This window comes from Cetorhinus maximus, chromosome 5 (assembly GCF_964194155.1).
Source record: "Cetorhinus maximus chromosome 5, sCetMax3.hap1.1, whole genome shotgun sequence".
Lineage (NCBI taxonomy): Eukaryota > Metazoa > Chordata > Chondrichthyes > Lamniformes > Cetorhinidae > Cetorhinus > Cetorhinus maximus.
The window spans coordinates 5,701,684-5,725,283 of NC_135883.1; the positions used below are offsets into that span (position 1 = coordinate 5,701,684).

General features: G+C 42.1%; 1 protein-coding gene across 4 annotated transcripts in view; it reads right to left on the reverse strand.

Moving 5' to 3' along the window:
• Nucleotides 1–4,231: 4,231 nt before the first annotated feature.
• The window catches only part of gareml (GRB2 associated, regulator of MAPK1-like), a 179,702-nt gene continuing 160,333 nt past the window's right edge, over nt 4,232–23,600 (reverse strand). For all 4 annotated transcript variants that reach the window (XM_078541467.1, XM_078541466.1, XM_078541468.1 and 1 more), the window contains 2 exons: nt 15,898–16,067; nt 4,232–6,366 (listed from right to left, as the gene is read on the reverse strand). In XM_078541467.1, the coding sequence (XP_078397593.1) occupies nt 5,352–6,366; nt 15,898–16,067 (1,185 nt within the window). In that variant the 3' untranslated portion in view covers nt 4,232–5,351. The remainder of the gene's footprint in view (nt 6,367–15,897; nt 16,068–23,600) is intronic.

The window sequence follows — 23,600 nt, forward strand, 5'->3', positions numbered from 1 at the left end:
GTTCATGATCTAAAGTTGTTGAACTCAATATTCAGTCCGGAAGGCTGTAATGTGCCTAGTCGGAAGATGAGGTGCTGTTCCTCCAGTTTGCTTTGAGCTTCACTGGAACAATGCAGCAGGCCAAGGACGGACATGTGGGCAAGAGAGCAGGGTGGAGTGTTGAAATGGCAAGCGACAGGAAGGTCTGGGTCATGCTTGCGGACAGACCGAAGGTGTTCCGCAAAGCGGTCACCCAGTCTGCGTTTGGTCTCCCCATTGTAGAGGAACCGCATTGGGAGCAGTGAATGCAGTAGACTAAATTGAGGGAAGTGCAAGTGAAGCCCTTGGATGATGAGGAGGAAGGAGGTGAAGGGGCAGGCGTTGCACCTTCTGCGATTGCATGGGAAGGTGCCTTGGGAAGGGGATGAGATGTTGGGGTGATGGAGGAGTGAACCAGGATGTCCCGGAGGGAATGGTCCCTATAGAATGCTGACAGTGGGAAAATGAGGGGAAGATGAGTTTGGTGGTGGCATCATGCTGGAGTTGGCGGAAATGGTAGAGGATGATCTTTTGAATGCGGAGGCTGGTGGGGTGAAAAAAAAGTGAGGACAATAGGAGGGAGGGGGAGGTGTGAGGCAAGAGGTGCGGGAGATGGGTCGGACATGGTTGAGGGCCCTGTCAACCACCGTGGGTGAGAAACCTCGGTTAAGGAAGAAGGAGGACACGTCAGAAGCACCAATTTGGAAGGTGGCATCAAGGGAACAGATGCGACGGAGGCGAAAGAACTGAGAGAACGGGATGGAGTCCTTACAGGAAGCGGGGTGTGAGGATCTGTAGTCGAGGTAGCTGTGGAAGTCAGTAGGCTTGTAATGAATATTGGTGGACAGTCTATCACCACAAATTGAGACAGAGAGGTCAAGGAAGGGAAGGGAAGTGTCAGAGATGGACCATGTGATGGTGATAGAGGGGTGGAAATTGGTCCAGACGAGAGCATGAACAGCACCGAAACAGTCATTGATGCATTGGTGGGAGGGGGCCTGAGCAGGACTGGAACAAGGAATGTTCCACATACCCCATAAAGAGACAGCATAACTGGAGCCCATGTGTGTACCCATAGCCACACCTTTTATTTGGGGGGGAAGTGAAATAAGTTTAAGAAGAAATTGTTCAGTGAGAGAACAAGTTCAGCCAGACGGAGGAGGGTGGTGGTGGATGGGGATTGTTCGGGCCTCTGTTCAAGGAAGAAGCTGAGAGCCCTCAGACCATCCTGGTGGGGGATGGAGATATAGAATGATTGGATGTCTATGGTGAAGAGGCGGTGGTTAGGGCCATGGAACTGGAAATTGTTGATATGATGCAGGGCATCAGAAGAATCATGGAAATAGGTAGGAAGAGCCTGGACAAGGGGAGAGAGATCGGAGTCAAGATAGGAAGAAATGAGTTCTGTGGGGCAGGAACAGGCTGACATGATCAGTCTACCGGGACAGTCCTGTTTGTGTCCACCCTCCTTAAACAGTATGCAGTCCTTCTATCCAGCTTCACCTGCTCCACCTCCCTTAAACACCACTTTCTGTTTTTATTTCAGATTTCCAGCATCTGCAGTATTTTGCTTTTACCGCTGTAGTAGTGAATAGTTGTTTTTCCAGACTGGAGGAAGGCTATAAATGGTGTTCCCTAGGGATTGGTGTTAGGACCCCTACTGTTTCTGATATATATTCACGATCTAGACCTTGGTGTACAGGGCACAATTTCAAAACTTGCAGCAGATGATATGAAACTTGGAAGCATTGTGAATTGTGAGAAGGAAAGTCTAGAGCTTCAAAAAGGACATAGACAGGTTGGTAGAATGGGCAGACAAGTGGCAGGCGAAATTTAATGCAGACAAGCGTGAAGTGATTGACTTTGGTAAGACGGATGATAATATAAGACACAATACAAAATAAAGGTTATAATTCTAAAGGGGGTACAGCAGCAAGGTGGGTGTAAACGTGCATAAATCATTGAAAGTGGTAGGACAGGTTGAGAGAGGGTTAATAAAGCATACGGTATGGGACACAGAGTACAAAAGCAAGGGAGTTACATTAAACCTGTATAAACATTGCTTGCCCTCAACTGGACATCCAGTTCTGGGTGTCAAACTATAGGAAGAATGTGAAGGCATTAGAGAGGGTGCAGAAAAGAGAATGGTTCCAGGGATGAGAAACTTCAGCTACGTGGATAGATTGGAGAAGTTGGGGCTGTTCTTGGAGGAGAAGGTTGAGAGGAGATTTGATAGAGGTATTCAAAATCACGGGGGATCTGGATGGAGTAGATAGGGAGAAACTATTCCCATCGGTGGAAGAATCGAGAACCAGAGGGTTTAAGGTTTAAGGTAATGGCCAAAAGAAGAATGGGAATGTGAGGAAGAACTTTTTCATGTAGTGAGTGGCTGGAATCTGGAATGCACTGCCTGAGAGTGTGGAGGAGGCAGGGTCATTAAGGCTTTCAAAAGGAAATTGGATCGTTATCTGAGGGGAGGAATTTGCAGGGCTATGGGGAAAAGGCAGGGGAATGGCACTAGGTGAACTGTACCTTCAGGAGGACAGCAGAGACAAGACAGGTCGGGAGGCTTCCTTCTGTACTGTAATCATTCTATGGTTCCATTTTTTTTAGATTCCTAACTAATTGCTTGATCTAGTTTAAGTTATGGATACATTAAATATTTACCTTTAACTTACCCTCACCAACCTCTCCTTGTGCTCTGATGGCACTGCGATTTCCTTTTCCTATTGTGCCGCTCTCAGACTCCGCTGTTCAATGTCTCTTTCTCCCTTTTCAAACTGTTGCTGCTCAATGTTCCTGCTTTTCTTTTTAAAAAAGTTAGCTGCTTGGTGCCTCTGCTCCATTTTTAAACTATTTGAAATAAAGCTTGAAAGAAAGAACTCTGATTTATATGACGTTTTCACAATCTCAGGTTGTTCCTAATGTTTCCCTGCGAATGAAGCTAGATGCTGCAGGAGAGACAGGCAGTGCTGGTGAAGAACCTGCAGTGACCCTCATGCAAATGAGGTGTCCTCCCACTGACCCCATTCAGTCTCAAAGCTGGTCTGTGTTCTTTTGGAGACACAATGGACTGGCGTCGAATAAAGATCGGACTGCTCGTGGTGACAGGCTCCCCTTTCTGAAGGACATTAGTGAACCCATTGGGATTAATCACAATCCAGAAGTTTTGATGGTTACTTTCCTGATGCTAGACTATAGATTCCTAGATTCATTGAATTCAGTTTCACAGATTGCCATGGTGGGATTTGAACCATGGTCCCTGGGTTGCTAGTCCAATACCAGAACAGTAGGCTATTGTCGTGTAAGAAATTGGGGTCTTGAATAAACAGGTATTTTCTGCATAAAATAGAGCCTTTATAGGATTTTCTAAAAAGCATTGATTCTCTGGAAAGTGGAAGTTGACATTCCTAAGCTGGTATAATGGTGTCTTGTACATCTCCTTATCTATGCAAGTGTTTAGAAAGGGCCAGGATATGACCCTCAGCAAATGCAAACTAAGAAGCTGACCTCGAGCAGAGTGACACACAAGGGAGGTGGTAACCACCCTAACGTTTTGAATACCATTGGTCAGAATAGTTAGATGATTGACAATGGGTAAGCTACCAGCCCACAGAAAAAGGCTATATAATTGGGGTCATGCTGGTGGTGAGGGGTTAAGGTGCTGGTGAGGTGGCAGTGCTCATTGGGCAGCTACCTTCTTCAGATGGAAGATGGACCAGAGGAGGAGGAGGAGGATCGAGAGATCACAGGAAGAGTTTCCTAACATTTCGACCAGAGAATTATCACAAGCTGTTACCGGTCATATACTTTTTCTAATTAGTTAATATATATCTAAACTGTTGTTTTTTAATAAACCATCTTAAAATTACTTATGACTCCATTGACTGCCTATTTAGGTATATGTGGCCCCTGAACCCCAGGTCTCACAAGTACTGGTATTTTGGGTTACTTCTGGAGCAGCAGATAGCAGGGCTGGCTGTGCAGAAAACATCACCTATCATATTAACCCATGGGTCCATTCCCTCAAGCTATGACACTAGCTCCCTAGTGCGAGTACTGTAATGAAATGGATGGCTGCAAGATAGCCAACTCTGGTTCACCACTGGGAAAAACTGAACTCAAGTACATATGTTCCTGTTGGAAGATCAAAACCTATTCCATTCAAATGGAAAGGTTCAAACAGCAAAACACTAAAATCATACATGGATGCTTTTTGTTTTTGTGTTCTATTCTCTGTATTGATTTGTATAGATTAAATTATGCATAAACTTGGGCATTTCAGTACAATTATAGTATTATCAACTTTCATTGTTAAAGAAGAAAATTATATCAACATGAACATCTACATTGAGAAAGAGTTGCTCGTCCATAAATATACATACACAGAAATTTCTGAAAAAATTAGTTGGAAAAACCACAGCCATTAAACTGTATAATTTGGAGTTGTCTTTCACAAATAATAGACTATACAGTTTTTAAGACAGTAGTGATTAGTACAGTACATTTTTAGATCAAATTACTGGCTAAAACAATGTGCTAAATTATAGGTATATGCAGTGTACTATGGAAAAGGGCAACTGTAAATTTCCTCACAGATGTGTACTTAATTTTTCCTTCTAATTGTCACAATAACCACATGCTGCACAAAAATGATTTTACTATATGATCATTTGGGCTTCCTATTTTTGTTTTGGGGGTGCAGGGGTAGGGGGGGAGATCTGCAAGTGCAGTAAAAATTATATGGGTAATACAATTTTTCAAATGGGAGTTCCACAGCTTTATTAGTACAGTAAATGTTAGAAAGGGTTTACCCATCATTAATCTAATTCAACCTCAGGAACACAGGTAGCAGTTAACTGATTAAAAGCCAAAGCAATGGAAATTGCATTTCAGCTTTCCACTGTTGTAGCATTTTAAACATTCATGAAAACATACCGAGCTTGATTCAACAGACAACCTGATGTTTGCAATCACCTGAAGACTATTCTAACTCCGATAAGGCAGCATTGATTAGAGTTCAAAAATAATTTAACTCTTTAACTCATACTTATTACTACAAAATTCAACATATTGTGCAGTTAACACTTTCCATAATGGGGAAAAAGAGATAGCATTTTTAAAATGTGCAATGACAGCAACAATGGATATTATATTTTAATAACACCTATCCTTCACACTAGCCTACATGAATGGTATTTTCTATGGCAAAACAAGTTCTGAGATATCTTAAACATCTGGAGGTGCTTTTCGAAGAGTGCCTTTCAAATTATCCTAAGGTACTATGAGTAAAGAGTTAAACCTTAATCCACGTGACGAAACAAAGAATAAGGTTAAATCTTAGGCCTCCAGCCTTTAATAAACTGCATGATCTTTTTCACTTGCAGTTTTGTCAGTTTAAAGTCATCGGATAGGATTTCTTCAGTCAACTGAACAAAAATGTTTCCATCAATTCGCTCACGGACAAAGAATGTCAACACATCTTCTGAAAGGCCTATGAACCGTAGGCATCTGGAGACTTCCTCTACAGAAAGAGTAGATAGGTCAGATGGTGGGTGCCAGTACAAACCGCTGCCATTTAATTTGGGCACACTTAGGGTATTAGAAGAAGGGAGGGAAGCAGGTATCTCTGTATTACTTCTCGATGCCACCGGAGGAACCTCTATAACTCCTTGTGTGAGATAGACCCTTGTGACACCACCCTCGGCACCTCTTACAATAGTAGGAGAGAGGGAAGCTGTATTTCTGATGATGATGTTGTCTGAATCACAGACTTTGGGAGGCCGTGGTGGTGGGACTGGACAAGATATGCTCTCAGTCTGTTTGTACAATGAATCCTGTACACAGTTTCTAAACTCCTGGCTGTACCTTAAGTCTCCAGAGTTGCTGACCGAGCCCGGATCAGGAGAGGTGCTACGGCTGACCGTAGGATCAAAATGGTCTGATGTAGTGGATGGAGACTTGTGATGATCAGAAGATTCCAACCAATCTGTGGCCGATGGACTAGTTGAGTAACTAGGGTTGGCAAAAGGGTTTAATGCCCCAAAAGGAGCAAACCGTTTATGAGAGCTTGGTGGCTTCAGTCGAGGGCAACTGTAGTAACTTTTGAGGACGGCATCTCCTGATAATTGGGGTGTAGATCGCCCACTGATCACATTTTGAACACTGTCTGAATATGCCCATGGATCCGACCAGGAGGTCTGCACGTTCTGGATGCTGGATGAAATATTCCCCGATATTGGACGGTTGGAAGAATCTGTGGCCTTGCAGTCTCCCCACGTACATGGGTAACAGTAAAGGGAATACGAGTCTGGGGATGGCGAACAGCTGCCACTGCCGGTTCCAGAACTGGAAACAGGAGGAAATAAATGGAGAGTGTATTACAGTCATGGCTTGTTACGTGGGTTAATCCTCTATCATTACCAGACTGCGAGAAGAAACCTCCTCAATGGAACGACCACCACAAACCACAAAGAGGGAACTTGAGCGCAACGAATAGTGGGCAAAGTTAGTAGAATTCAGCCGGCAAATTAAATTCAAATTGTGAAGTTGTGGAAAGGTTCTAGAAGAAAACCCAATTGCTACAATTTCATTATACAATACTCGCGAATATGGAACCCAGTCGTGAGCTTTTTAATATAACCGGTAGTGTTGTATTCTAGTTCACAAGGGTATCTCGTCCTCCCCACAAACTGCTGGGCAATTTACAAATTAATAATGGGGCGCATCATGTGCATTGTTTATTTCTTCATCAAATTTCAACCCAATATTTAAAGCATAAAAACCATGAAGTGAGAAATTCTGTGGAATGTTAATGGTGTCAATTAATCTTATTGACTGATCTGAAGCATTGAGACTGCATCGACTTTTTTTAGTCACAAACTCGCACAATGGTTGACACCTTTGTATATTTGGAAGATCTCCAGCCCCATCAAAATTAAAAACTTTTCTCTATTTTAATTGTTATCAGAACATTCAGGATCCACTTAAATTGTCAGATTTTGCTGTGCCATTCTCAACAACTGTTGGGCATTCCACAGACATATTAAGAAACTTTTTGACCTTTATACTTGATCTGTTGCTTGAGCACTGTGTGGATTTATTATTACAAATGCACATGATTGGCTGCTATTGTTTTCATACTTACCAATCACATGAAAGACAAATCTTTATTTCATTTTTTTTCAAACAGAGGAATCTTTACTCATAATGCAATGCAAGGAAAGTCCATTCATTGGATCTGCTCTCTCAATGACTGACTATAGCAATGCAATACTCCATCTATATATACAAAAAAACGTACCATTCTAAACTGGTCAGAAGTTGTGAACTAGATAACTGCCACCAAATGCCCCTTTTTATTAAACTGCTGCTCTAAGTGGTGGGATGCAGGCACTAAAATTAGCATTGGGCGGGAAATAACCCCCTGTATCCCTATTAGTGAAAATTCTGACAGTGATTGTCAAAGATTCAAATGTCCATAGGCAGCTAGAGAGATTGCCTGTCATACTAAATCACTTAAAGAAATAATTAATGTACATAACAGGAAGCACAAATGCAGGAAAGACAAGTCATAAGCATTTCAAAATTGAATTTGCAATGTTAAGGAAAGCCCATTTGTCATTAAATGGGCCATTCATGTTAGCCTCATCTGACCTAAATGCACTTTACATTACCGAGTAAATGTAACTTAGTACAGTATTATAGTGTTTATCAATAGGAGATTTTTTTTTGCATGTTAGTAGCAGTATATTTGTTATAGATGCACCATGTATATATAACGGAATGAAAATACATTCTTCAACAGGATAGTGTTCCACGGACATGCAGAGACATTTCAGTTACAAATTGCTTCAAACACTTAAAGGGCCATGACATTATAGGTTTTGGATGTACTCACTTACTGCAACACACTTAAGGAGCTATTCTGAAACCCATGCTACGATCACAGTGTCAATGCCACGGTTAATCAATAATGCAATAGGTACCACGGGTGATATTTTAACTCATTCAAAACCCACCTACTTGAACAGATCAGGCCCACCTGTGACAATCCAATACATGAACAATGTGGCTGATTCCTTGACCTAGTTAGGTCATTAAGCACTGAGTTATTCAGCTGACAATTAATGCTCCGACTATCTTTATCACATCCCTTTGAGAGCCTTTGCTGGTTAATTATCCCAGGCAAAGACTAATTCCTCTATTCCTTTGCTTTTCTTAAGCCAGCACTTTTTTTTTTTATTCTTTCATGGTATGTGGGGCATCACTGACAAGACCAGCATTTATTGTCCACCTCCAGTTGTCGAGTTAACCACATGAGAGTTTCAATTCCAGATTTTTATTGAATTCAGATTTCGCTATCTGCCATGGTGGGATTTGAACCCAGGTTACCCTGGGTCTCTGGGATACCAGTCTACTGACAATACCACTACGCCATTCAGCTAAGGCTCTCCACCCTGAAGCCAACTTATCTAATAGAGTCCAAGGATGTAAACTGCTTTTAAATCAAAATTTGTTTTGATTATACCAACCCCTTTAAACTGCTGCAGGCATTTAGATCCTGTGCAGAGTACCATTTTATATCTCCAGCATCTAGTGGTTCCTCTTTTCTGTCCACTTATGGTGACAAAATTAGAATGTCTCCTAGATGTCGACACAAGTCAGGAGGACTGTTCTACTTTTGGAGAATTAACTGAAGTTAAGGACCGAGAACATAGGAACAGGAGTAGCCACTTAGTCACTCTTCCACCTCTCAACTGAGATCATTTCTGCTCTGTGACCCAATTTCAAATATTCACCGTTGTCCCATATCCCTTAATACCTTTGCCTAATAAAAATCAATCACTCTCAGTTTTAAAATTAACTGATTTATATTCAAATACCTTTTTTGGAAGAGATTTCCAAACTTCTACCACCTTTTGTTTGGGGAAGTGTTTTCAAACTTCACTCCTGAGGGGACTGGCTGTAATTTTTTTCACTATCCTCCCTAGTTCTGGATTCCCCAAATAGCAGAAATAATTTCCATCAATCTACCTTAACTGTTCCCCTCAATATCTTGAAAACTTTAATCAAATCACCCTTAACTTTTCAATTCCAGGGAACACAACCCTAGCTTGAGTAATCTCTCCTTACCCTTGAAGTCCAGGTACCATTCTGGTAAACTGACACTGCACTACACTGTTCCTCAGGGTAGTGTCTTGGGCCCAACCATCTTCAGCTGCTTCATCAATGACCTTCTTTCCATCATAAAGTCAGAAGTGGGGATGTTTGCTGATGACTAACTGCACAATGTTTAACACCATTCGCAACTCCTCTGACACTGAAGTAGTCCATATCCAAATGCAGCAAGTCCTGGACAATATCCAGGCTGGGGCTGATAAGTGGCGAGTAACATTTGTGCCACACAAGTGACAGGCAATGACCATCTCCAACAAGAGAGAATCTAACCATTGCCCCTTGATGTTCAATGGCATTATCATCACTGAATCCCCCACTATCAACATCCTGAGGGTTACCATTGACTAGAAACTGAACTGGACTAGCCATATAAAATATTGTGACTACAAGAGCAGGTCAGAGGCTAGGAATCCTGCGATGAGTAACTCACCTCCTGACTCCCCAAAGCCTGTCCACCATCTACAAGGCACAAGTCTGGAGTGTGATGGAATTTCCCCACTTGCCTAAATGAGTGCAGCTCCCACAACACTCAAGAAGCTTGACACCATCCAGGACAAAGCAGCCCGCTTGATTGGCACCACATCCATGAACATTAACTCCCTCCACCACTGACGCACAGTAGCAGCAGTGTGTACCATCTACAAGATGCACTGCAGGAATTCACCAAGCCTCCTTAGATAGCACCTTCCAAACTCACGATCACTATGACGTAGGGGGACAAGGGCAGCAGACACATGGGAACACCACCACCTGGAAGTTCTCCTCCAAGCCACTCACTATCCTGACTTGGAAATATATCGCCGTTCCTTCACTGTTGCTGGGTCAAAATCCTGGAACTCCCTCCCTAACAGCACGGTGGGTGTATCTACACCACGGACTACAGCAGTTCAAGAAGGCAGCTCACCACCACCTTCTCAAGGGCAACTAGGGATGGGCAATAAATGCTGGCCTGTACTACCACTTCTTCACCGAATTTTAATGACACAGGAGGACGACATTTGGCCCATTGTGTCTGCACCGACTCTCCAAATGAGCATTATGACCTAGTGCCATTGCCCTGCCTTTTCCCCGTAACCCTGCACATTGTTTCTATTCAAATAATCATCTAATGCCCTCTTGAATGCCTCAGTTGAACCTGCCTCCACCACACTTACAGACAGGCATTCCAGACCTCAACCACTCGTTTTCTGAAAACATTTTTTCTCGCATCGCATTTGCTTCTTTTGCAAATCACTTTAAATCTGTGCCCTCTTGTTTTTGATCCTTTTACAAGCGGGAACAGCTTCTCCCTATCTACTCTGTCCAGCCCCCTCATGATTTCGAACATCTCTATCAAATCTCCTCTTAGCTTTCTTCCCTCCAAGGAGAACAGCCCCAACCTCTCCAATCTATCCTCATAGCTGAAGTTTCTCATCCCTGGAACTATTCTTGTAAACCTCTTCTACACTCTCTCCAATGTGTTCACATCCTTCCTATAATGTGGTACCCAGAACTGTACACAATACCCCAGCTGAGGTCTAATGAATGTCTTATATAAATTCAGCATAACCTCCCTGCTCTTGTACTCTATGCCCCTATTAATAAAGCCCAGGATACTATACACTTTATTAACTGCTCCCTCCACCTGTCCTGCCACCTTCAATGATCAATGCACATATACACCCAGGTCTTTCTGCTCCTGCACCCCTTTCAAAATTTCACCCCTTATTTTATATTGTCTGTCCATGTTCTTCCTGCCAAAATGCATCACCTCACACTTCTCCACACTGAACTTCATCTGTCACCTATCTGCCCACTCCACCAACTTGTCGATGCCCTTTATTTATTCGTTCATGGGATGTGGACATCGCTGGCTAGGCCAACATTTATTGCCCATTCCTAATTGCCCTTGTTTAGAGGGAATTTTAAAGAATTAACCACATTGCTGTGGGTATGGAGTCACATGTAGGCCAGGCCAGGTAAGGGCGGCAGATTTCCTTCCCTAAAGGACATTAGTGAACCAGATGGGTTTTTACGACAATTGGCAATGGTTTCATGGTCATCATCAGACTTTTAATTCCAGATTTTTATTGAATTCAAATTTCACCATCTGCCATGGTGGGATTTGAACCCAGGTCCTTAGAGCATTACCCTGGATTACCAGTCCAATGACAATACCACTATGCCACCACCTCCCCTTTGAAGTTCTACACTGTCCTCCTCGCAGTTTACAACACACTGAAGCTTCATCTCATCCACAAACTTTGAAATTATCCCCTGCACACAAAGATCTAGATCATTAATATATATCAGGAAAAGTAAGGGTCCCAATACCGACCCCTGGGGAACTCCACTACAAACCTTCCTCCAGCCTGAAAATAATCCATTGACTATTAATCTCTGCTTCCTATTTTTCCTACTGTCCCTTTTATTCCAAGAGCAATAACTTTTCTCAAACCAGTTGAGTGACACTGTATCAAATGCCATTTGAAAGTCCATGTACACCACACCAACAACATTACCCTCATCGACCTTTTCTGTTACCTTTTCAAAAAACTCCAGCAAGTTAGTTAAACACGATTTCCCCTTTAGAAATCCATGCTGGCTCTTCCTTACTAACCCATATTTTTCCATGTGACTACTAATTCTATCCCAAATAATTGTTTCTTGAATCTTGCCCACCACTGAAGTTAAACTGACTGGTCTGTAATTGCTGAGCTTATCCATACAAACTTTTTTGAACAAGGGCATAATGTTTGCAATTCTCCAGTCCTCTGGCACCTCCCCTGAGTCTAGGGAAGACTGAAAAATTATGGCCAGTGCCCCTGCAATTTCTACTCTCACTTCCTTCAATATCCATTGATGCATCTCGTTCATTCCTGGTACCTTGTCAACTTTAAGAAACCAACAGTCTATTCAACACTTCCTCCTTATCAATGTTGAACCTTTTAGTGACAGAGTTTCCTCACCTGTCACCATGGCCTGGGTAACATTTACTTCCTTGGCAAAGACAGATGCAAAATATTCATTTGATACCTCAGCCATGGCCTCTTCATCCATGTGTAAATTCTCTTTTAGGTCCCTAATCGGCCCTATTATGGAAATAGTACCAACTTTTTACTATTTATATATCTATAGAAGACTTTGGGATTCCACTTTATGTTGGCTGACAGTCTTTTCTCATAATCTCTCTTCACTTCTCCAATATGCTTTTTCACCTCCCGTCTGAACCCTCTGTATTCCTCTTGGTTCTCAATTGTATTTTCTACCTGACACCTGTCATAAGCACACTTTTTCTTCTTTATCTTAATTTCTATCTCCATTTTCATGCAGGGAGTTCTGGATTTGTTTTCTTAACCTTTCCCAAGATGCAGTGCCCAGAACTGAGTGCAGTAGAAAATTTGGCCCATCCAAAAATCTGAATGAATTATGAAAATACAAAACTGTTGAATAACAATAGCCCACATCCTCCAATGGAAAAATCACCATAATGCAGTGAAAAACGTTACAAGATGTCCTGTCATTTCTTTTCCCACCGTGATTTAAATGGTTCTGGCTGATCAAAACAAAAGAAGGTTTTGACGCTCGAAAAATATCCAATTGCTGCTCCCTATGTTGACTGATAGGCACTCTGCTTTGAAATTGAATTGAGCATCTTCTGTTCTTTCTTCCCAGAGAGAAGTGTATTGTTTGGACAGATATGGCCATTATCAATGCTTGGCTGAGTTTCAAGTGCTAAGGGTTTCAAGGCTAAAGGACAGGGTTTCAGCAGAGTAGGTGTTCCATCTGAGAATGAATGATAATTTCAAGAGGTTGTAATAACAGATTGTCCCTATGATGTGGTCTTTGGTTTGTTGACACAACCCAACAGGGTCACATAGCAAAATAGTATTTTTCTTCATTTTAATGATGTGGAGGTTTTTATTGGATGGTGAGAGATTTATTTTTTCCCTAGCATGTAAAATACATTGATATTGCTTGGAGTCTAAGCACTGTGCATATTGCATACTGGCTGAGAGGCTATGCAGGACACGAGGGGGCATAGAGGTTGCATGGGTGATCTGAGGGGGCATGGGGGTGGATTGGGGGGGGTGAAAGAGGTGAAAGGTGAGGTGGAGGGGGCCTTTAGACACTATTGGGAACTGTTGGGGAACCGATGCGAGCCTTCTAACAGGCACCCCCTCTGCGTCCACACACCTCACGCACTCCAGCACCGCTCGCAAAATACACTCCAAACCTAAATCCAGTGTGGAAAGACAAAAATGGCCTGTGAAGTCACCCATGGGTCAAGTGTGCAATTTGTGAGCCACGAAAGCACACAGATCGTGTTTTTCCGAGCCCAGAGGAGGATTTGGTTCTAGCAGTGGACAGTGTGAAGAACTGACCATAATGTGCAGACTCCAGGAATTACTATCAGTTTTAGAGCAGTAATAACAGCAGACGCTGATGGTTTTGTCATCATTACAGCTGCAAAATCCAGGCCATAGTAATTGAATAAAGTGCACCCTGTTACGTGGCACTCTGGTATTTTACTTAACCAAAGTTTTGATACTGGAATTTCAATACTGTCCATTTTTTTGGTGAAAATTGTGAATGAGTTTCCTTGATTATTACACATTTCCTTACTTGTGCACATTTATTTTTGTCTTACTTTTTTTAAGAGACAGGGTCCATATGAAGGTAATAGGCAACATATAGGAGGTTGGAGTTAAACATGCGCCAGTTTATCAATAGTTGGGAGGAAAGGGTTATAACATTGATAAAATGAGGAACGGATCAAATGGAGGAGTTGTGTGTTTCATGACTATTGGTAGGAAATGAGGATATTTGCTCGGGTAGTTAGTAATTGCAGTTAGTTAAAAAGGGGGGGGGGGTGGGGGGTGGAAGGGTATCCAGTTGTTCAGGAGAGGGTAATAAGGTCTTGAGCATGCTGAGTGAGATATTTAGATTTTAAATTGGTGGAGAAAAAAAATACTTTTGCAAATGGAAATTGGAAAAAAGAGCAAGGAAATGGCTTCCAAAAAATAAAACTGTGAAACGCAAGGTTTGAAGGAAACGAGACAGTGAGGAACAGGATTTTAAAAAATAGTGGTGAGCACATGTAACAGCAATATATTGTCAGAGACACTGCAAGGGGTGGAATGATGTTCCAGATGTGGCAAAGCTGGTTTGTGAGTTTTTAAGGAGATCTTTGCAGACATTCAATTCAGTGCTTTGTACTTGGGCTCTGCAGGAATCTCAGTGTCTTGGGGGTAGTTTTAACCAGAAACCTGGGCTTAGTTGGATTGGGTAGTGGAGAGGGGGGGGGTGTCAAGAATCCTAAAATTCAATTTCCTGACCCAACCTGAAACACACCCACTTGCAGCTTTAACTGAGACAGGTAGACACTTTAATTATGATGACGTGTCTTATTATTCAGCATTTCAAATCCAACTGTGATCAGCTGGGTTTCGCAAGCCTTGGAGAACTTGGCAGTTACATCCAAGTGAGGAGTTGCTGGATCCAGGAGGAGAGTGGCTTTACACCTGGACCCAGTGTGAATGCTGAGACAACACCTGCCAATGTGCACCTACCCCCAGCTTCACCACGAGGCATCTGATTTCAACCCGCCCCCCGCCCCAGAGAACTCAGATTCTACCTCCTCCACCCTTGAGGCCTCTGGCTTCCCAAAACCCCACCAATCACCACACAGAGGCCTCTGACATCACACCCGAGCCCCCACCCCAGGCCTAACCCCCATCCAGGCCTCCAAAGCCCCATTCAGGCCTCACACCACCAGTCCTTGTGCCCCCTGCCCCACGCCACCTCCTCAGGCCTCTGATTCCCTGGTCCCACTTTCTAGGTGGGGTGGAGGGGGGAGGGTGTCAGGTAAGGAAAAATCCAGTTCTCTGCCTGTCTACCCAAGTCTTGGTATGTAGGTACAACAGTGCACATTGTGCTGTTGTTAAATAGAATAATTATATTTACTATCAGCAAAACGCAGGAGATATTAGTTTGACCATGTGCATACAATGATGCACAATTTTACACACCAATGGAGGGCACATTCTTAAGCTTCAACTCAAAAATGTACTAACAAGTGCTGGAAAATCCTGCTTAACTGACCAAGCTCAGAATGCACTGTCACTTTTCAGGGGGAAAAATAATCCAGGTGAAGTTCGAACTTTGAGGTAGGCTGAGGCTTAGAAATAAAAACTTTGAGGTGGGGGGTAAAAGATACAGAAAAATATAAGATAATGATTTTATTGTGAAATATGTAACTTTTCTGAATTTTACTTAAAACCTTAATTTGGACATTAGAAATCTCAGTTCTGGAGAAAAAAAAATTGACAATTTTTCCAGAAAACATTTTGAATGATTTGATTGGTTTATCAATAAACAGCGAAGGATGACTGTTACATGGAGCAATGACATTGTAAAATATTTACATTGATAGCTTCAACATTAAATGTTGACAAAATATTATTACCAAAAATGGTGCCAACAGGATATAAGGTCCATGGAGAGGACACGTGCAAGATATTTAATAATATATGGATGGTTAGGTAAGTAATATATGCACATATTAATGTTTTATTAATGATGAAGGATGGGAGGGAGAATTCATTTCCTGAACGGTGATGGATTACACTACACACGGTAGTTTTAACTCAGGAAAAATCAATGACCCATAGATTCCTACAAAGTTTGCATTCATTATTTATAGCTATTTCCACTTACATCTCATGAAGACCAGATGAGTAATAGGACAGGCTTGGGCTTGGTGAATGGGCTTCCTGGAGCTGGGCCTTAGCAAATCGAGGAGGAACCGGTGGGCTTGGTGTGGGGACACCTTTAGTACCCCGGGGAGGAATAGGGGGAGCATTTAGAAGACGACATTCCTCTTTCACCTATGAAAAAGACAAGTGAAACGTGACATATTTCAAGCTTCAAACACAGTGCAGAACGAGCTTATATTAACCTGCATTTGAGTAGAACTATTTTGCCAATTCTACTACACATTAAAATTAGAAGTCACCACACAAGGCAATCAAAACTCAGCTGATTTCACATATTCTGCCCATTAAATGAACAGCATTAGTTTGCTGGTGTAGGCTCTCATGCTTCAGAAATGATCTTCACCGAAACATGGCTGGAAACTCATAGCTTCCACATAAGATGCCAAACAAACGTAATTAAAGATTGATCACTTCTAGAGCTAACTCATGTAATTTGTCAATTTATGTTTGAAAATATTATTCATTCAAGGAAGTGATAAATCTTGAAAAAAATCATAGCTAACACTGGGTAAGAGTGCAGATAAATGTTGCATAAATGAACAAGATAATTTAACATTGCTCATGAATAATGATCATTGAATAACAAGTGATCCATAAGTAGAACCTTTTCCTTGCTGAAAAAGCTACATGACTCTCTGAGACACATGTTACTAAAAAAAATACTGCAGTAGATTCACAAATCATGACCACGTTGGAGTTATTTACAGATGCATATGCTAACTTATGGAGAGACTACTGGCTGAGTATTAAATCCATTGAAAGCTTTGCAAGATTGTGTGGCTTTGAATGGATTCGAGGGCCAGTTAGTTAAGTACCTGAGGGAGAACGGAATAGAAGGATATATTGATAGCCTGAGAAGGAGTAAAGTATGAGGGGAGGCTTGTGTGGCGCACAATGTCAACATTGATCTACTGGGCTGAATGACCTGTTTCTGTGCTGTAAAATTCTATGCAATTCCATGAATTGGCTCTCAGTATAGCCCCAGCAGGCTTTATAAAATGTATCATGGTACAGCTGATGAAGGAAGGAGTGCCTTAGGGCATTGGGGTGATAATTACCTGTGGGTAACTATATAATAGTAAAAGAACTGTACTGCAATATTTTATTCAGAATGCCGTATTATCAATCCTGTCAGGTAACGATCATCCCCCACAATCCTTAATCCACACTGTGCCCAGCTTGCGCACCCCCCACCCCCACCCCCACCGCCCCCCGGCACTTCCCACGATCAGCACAAACATAACCTGCTCCTGGCCTGTGGCTTCTTCTCCAGCATTTCCCTCCCGACAGGAGAGGAGAGAAAGCCTGTCATCCGGCCGGCTTTTCAGGCAGGGAACCTGCTTTAAAAAAAAAATGCACGCTAATGGAGTTAAAACTCCACAGGAGTTCGTTTAATCCCAGGCCAGGACATTTCCCACCCAGGCATGGAAATCCCACTCCAGTAAATATTGAGGTCAATAATTCCGTGCAATAAAAAGGTGATAATCTAAAGCCATGTGACTAAAGTTAGTCATTTCTTGCCTTTGAACTTCAAATGCAACACAGTCATCATCAACAAAATGAAAAATGTTTTCATGTCCTCCCAGAATCTCCACTCTGGCTGGTGCTGGGCCTGAGAATAGTTCCTGGTCCCCTTCTATTGTTAAGACAGGTGCACATTGGCTTGTACACTGTATAGTTGGGTAAGCACAGGTCTGTCATGATTGCCTAAGATGTAAGCACAATTCTTTCTTCCTCATGCCCTTTTTGACTCTCCTCTCCCTCCTCCAGAACCGGCAAATACGGTAATATTAGCAGCAGCATCTCCATTATCAGAAATGTAGCACAGGTGCAATAAGTAGCAGTGGACAAACACTGACAAATAGTAAATGGGGGGGGGAACAGGAAATCAATGCAATAAGCAAAAAGGAAGGAAAGTTGCCAGAATGTGAAAAATAACTAAATTTAATTCAGTAAAACCTAGAGATTTGCACTTGCCATGTGGACATAAAACTGGCATTGCAGCCCAGTTAACCCTTACCTAACTCACGCAATTTTAATTTCCACTGAAATTACACCAGACCAGTGGTAAGTTGAAATCTACCCTAATATTTCCCATTAAGACGAGGAGCCCCAAAATGTTTTCATAGGTAACAAGCCAAATGCTGAAAGTTTGCAGCAATTTTCCAATGCTGATTCCAGGTTATGGGAGTAACAAATTATTTCAATCAGTTTGGAATGGTTAATGAGAGAAATGCAATCCATGTGCACTTTTCCTCTGATCCCTTGCTCCTGGGACAGAATGTTACAGTTTGTCCTACATGTTGAAGGATCGAGTGGCCTACAGCATGCAGACGTGTTAATGTACGCCTTTTTGTTTCTGATTGGCACCTGCATTGCTAGTGCATGTCTTTAGGGAATGATTCCCAGCATTGGGCAATGCACGAATTACAGCAATGGTGCAGACCTGGCTCAGATTAGTTGGGTTCAGGACAGTGACTCTGCTCCTGATTGCCAACAGCAGGACAATAAACTTGATTTGATACTTCCACTCACTGTAATCCTTTGCATTACTGCAATATGTCTCTCCCTTTTTCCGCAGAAGCATTCCATAAATGTTCTCATGTAGAATTAAATCAAGGATTTGGATTGTCTGTAGTATAGGCTGAATATACAACATCTTGTAAGATGCCTTCTCATCGCTCAAGTCTGAGTTAACTCAGATAAAACACAATTTTGTATCCTCCATTTATCAAACCTACTATAAACATTAGCAGAAGATCCTTCACTTATGTCAGTACGTGGGTTTGCACTAACTGATGTCAAGCATAGACCTCATGTATTGCTAACCCACCTACTTCAAATAAGGAAAATAATAATCAGGGAAATAATAACTTTACACCATACTCTGGATATTGACTTTTTAAAATCTCAAAAAGATGCACCTTCATCAATTTGTAACCACTGGTGTTTGCTTTCTGGCTAAAAAAGAGGTCATAAAGTGAACCATGGTTACAATACTTGGGAAATATTTGTACACATATTAAAATATTCATATCCTTAGTAATGAGTAACTAGACAAATGCAGGGAAGGCTAAAAGGAGATCACAGGCACATATGGTCTTTTGGAGAGAGGCTGGAATTACATTTCCGTTTTTTGTTACTGGCATTAGAAACATTTAAAGTGGCATAAATTATTTAACATGCTGGAAACAGAAAGCAATTTGTCAGTGGGCAGGAATGGTCCTAGCTTACAGGAAGAGACAGCTGCAAGTGAAGCACTTCCCACAGGAACTCGTGTATCCAGAACAATTAACTGGCAGGTCTAAAATATTGCAAATGATCAAAATGCTTAACTCTTGTACGACCCAAACAAACATTGTCCTGCATCTCTGTCTGCCAGACAATTCTGAAGGTCAATGTTCCCAAACAAATATTCATCTCCTTTCCTTTAACTATTTGTGGTGAGGCTACAAATCGACTCCAAATAAACTAAACGCAAAACCAAAAGATGGCAGATGCTGGAAATCTGAAATACAGTAAAAGTAAAAAAGGTCATTAACTCTGTTTCTGACTCCACAGGTGCTGCCCGACCTGCTGAGTATTTCCAGGAGTTTCTATTTTCACTCAGCCTCATCTATTTTGATTACACCGAATTTTGCACTATTCAGTATTTCATTTCGAACTCCAGACTTCCTCCAACACTTAGTGACGAAGTTGGGAAAACCAGATGCAGCTATGACCAGAAGTAGCACCTACTTTCGTTCTTATATGTGTGTGTAAAGGAATGTCTGGCTTCTTCGAAATAAAAAAAAAATTATAAGCTTAAAAATGTTAGAATACCAAAGTGTATCAATTGCAATTAAAAATTATTGAACAGCATCTGCCACATGTTAGGTTTCTGGTAACTTAGCAATGTGGCATCACAACAGTTCAAGTCTCAGCCCATTCCCTGACACTGTTCTTGATGAGCAGAACAACTACTATTTATTTTGGTAAATAAAACAATGTTAAGCAAAATTGCCTTTGTTCAGCAACTTAAGATGTTGAAATAAGTGCAACTTGTTCCGAAAGATCTCAAATAATATTCAGCTTCTTTCACAAGAAAGGAAGAAAAATAAAAGAAGAGTCAGACATTCTAAAAACTTTTGTCCATCTTTGCCAGCCCTGTTGGTAATGGTCTGGAAACGGGTCACCTGCCTGTATTCTTCACCTGTGGAATTGTGTGTGGCATAATGACCAAAAACTGGGGTCCAAATTTCGGAGTTCTAATTTGAGCAGGGTTAAATCTTTGACAAATTTATCTCCCTCGCATAAATAATGCCCACCCCCGAGCTCATCCCTAAAATACAGGGGGTAGATGGGTGGGCGCTGAAATTGGCAGCCTGCCCTCCATATTTAAATGAATAAATCAGGGGTCAATTACGCTTCTTAACAAGCCAATTGACCCTGATAATATGCTGCGCTCACCATAACATGTTTGCATGGGCAGTCGGACTAGCAGCCTGCTTTATTTTTAAACTTACCTGTTTAAAACCCTTTGCCACTTGCGGGCAGTCCCCCATGACTAGAACCCCCACATCCTTCCTACTTGCTCCCTTCCTTAAACCCGCCAACTCCCAACCTCCCCTACCCCGCCCCCTAACCTACCCAAACCCTCCTAGCCCAAGACCCCGGGCTTACTGCTCTGGGGATACATGGGGGAGAATGTTTAGTTTGGCGAGCGGGGGGGCGGGGCCTGTTCGCCGTTGTCGGGCATGCGTCCCGATGTCACCCCGCGTCATTTAGATTTTCAGGTGGGCGGCCCGTTGACCTGTCAACGGCCACTTAAGGCCATAAGCAAGGTACTTAAAACACTCAATGGACCTGCCCGTCCATCTTAAGGCTGTCGGGCAGGCGAAGAGCCCGGGCGGCCTTCAGATAAAACATGAAACCTCATCCGCAGGTGGGATGAGGTTTCACGAAGGTTTTAAAATCTTAACACACTCTTCAAATAAAAGTTATGGGCATGTCCCAGCTCATGTGACAGTGTCACATGAGGGGACATTGTCAGTAAAGTTTTTTCTATTCTTTAATCTGTTTTTCACATTTGAGCCGATCTCCCTGAGGCAGCACTTAGCCTCAGGGAGATCTGTGCACTCTTTCGTGTGCATGCACGCACTTTTGTTCTTATATCCCACCCCCCCCTACCTGCACAGCACTTCCAGGCGCACGTCATGCTGGGCGGGCCTTAATTGGCCCACCCACCTATATTGGTGGCCCGATCGGAAACCCACCCGCTCGCTCCCGCACAACCGCCTCCCCCCCTCCCACCCCCCACCCCCGACCGGGGGTGGGGGAGGGGGCGGGGAGGGAGATCCTGCCAATGGGTTTTAATATTCTTCTTCTCCAGCAGTCCTAGCAGCAGCCACTGACACCTTCCAGCTACTGGGACTGAAGGAGTGGCTGGATAGTCCAATTGGCCCTTTCTCATTATATAATACTTAATCTAAAGTAGCCCGACCTCTAGTTCGTTCTTCAACATACTGCTCCAGAAACTCATCTCATACACACTCCAGAATTCATCCTCCACAGTATTAGTGCTAAATCTAGATCTAGTATAGCCTGCTCTCTGGTTGGCTCTAGAACATGCTGTTCTAAGAAACTGTCCTGAAAACACTCTATGAACTCATCATCCAGGCTACCTCTGCCGATCTGATTTGTCCAATCTATATGTAGATTGAAATCCCCCATGATTATTGCCATACCGTTCTCACAAGCTCCCATTCATTCTTCCTGTATACCCCATCCTACAGTGTGGTTACTCTGTCTTAAAAATATTCAAAAGCTCTGCTTCCACTGCCTTTTTTATACCTGTCAAATGAGCCCAGTATTATTATATTCTGGGCAATTGTTTCTCTTCTGACAAAAGAAATGCTATATGTGCTTATTTTAATATTTGTTTCATGCAACAAAATTTCTGAAATGTTTTACAGAGAAGTGGTGAATACTGAGCAGGCAGTCTATGTTCCCAATGTTGTTATGATGGAAAGGCAGGAAATGCATCATGCTCCTATTACTGCATTATTTGAATGACACCCAAATTTAGTCAGACATAGTCAGTGGCTAATATCATTTTTGGTGGAAAATATCTCATTTATATCTTTATCAACTTCAGGCTCAACTTGTCGAATACTTTTGTTCAACCAGCCTCTTGAGCTCCACCCTACCTAATCTCCAAAATTGAGTAAAGCTCCTTCTCACTCCACCCCATTCATCCTATTTCACACCAATTTGTGCTTGCTCATCACCCCTGGCCTTCCCAGCCTCTACTGGCCCTTTCCTTGCTGTATTAAAATCAAACAGTCATCCTCATTTTTAATTCAGCTATTGTTTTGCCCCACTATATTTCTGCAGCCTTCTCCAGCCCAATGCCCCTGTTTACTTCCTTTGTTCTCAAAAGGTTTCTTCTTAGGCATAACTACCCTTTGACCATCAATGGCAGAGACTTCAACTGTCTTGGCCCACTACCAAGTAGCTCTCGCTCTAAAGCCCTTCACTATGTTACTTCTGTCACCATTTTTAAAAGCCTCCTCAATACCCAACTCTTTGACTATTTCTTGATCACCTCCCCAACTCTTTTGCTTCTCTGTAAAGAAACTTGGGACATAAACATATCAAATTAAAGGCACTATCTAAATGCAAGTGGTTGTTGTGGCAAGAACTAATTTGAATGTGGGAATTTAATATAATGGCCAGGTATCTATGACGAGGTTCGATATATTGTACATAAACATTTTCCCAAGCATATCTGATTATTTTGACTGTAACACTGAACTGTTCAGTTGATTTTAGTAAAAGCCAGATATGCTGTGGCATCACTGACAGTAGCACCTATTTGAAACATTTAACTAAAACTTCTCCCAAAAATATTCCCTCACATCTTTAATTCTGTACGTCAGGGAAGTATACATAAACATTAAATGTTTTTGACAAACATAACAAACTTATCCTATTACTCAATACAATGAATGTATATTCACATCTTCATGAAGAAAATTCCTAATTTTGCTAAGTTACTGCTTTTAAAATATCTGCTCAGAGGCTGTGTTACAATCTCTGTAGAGACGATAACTTTTAAAAATAGATTCAAACTTCCATTTACTAGCTGAAAATATGACATGCAAGATTTCATGTTTTTAAATTTTTACTGTAACAAATAACTAAACACTATTTTCTTTTTGTAGGCAACTTACACTTTAAACTACAAAGACTGACATTCCTCGTGTATACTTACCGCCCATCACACTCCCCATGGAATTACAGTTCTTACAACAAGCAGTCCACACTCAGGCCCAGCTTCCAATGGGTTCCTGTGTTCCCGCTTTGCCAAGTAGTAATTTCGAGTGATTTCCAGGCATTTTCCTCGCTTTTGGGGAGTTTCTCAAATCCAACACCGGTAGTGAAAACCTGTTCTGATGATTCTCCTTCTCCCTGGTCACACCAGGACGAATCTCCCGGAACCCTCACATGGCTGCAGGATGCGCTGTTTTGACGAGAGACCATCTACTTCTACTTTGTGGTAGCTCACAAAGTCAAGCAGCCTCATCTCGCTGCTAATCACATTAAACTGCTGTCTGTCCGAGATTGTCATTGATTTGTAGGGAAGCTTGTTACCTGATTTCA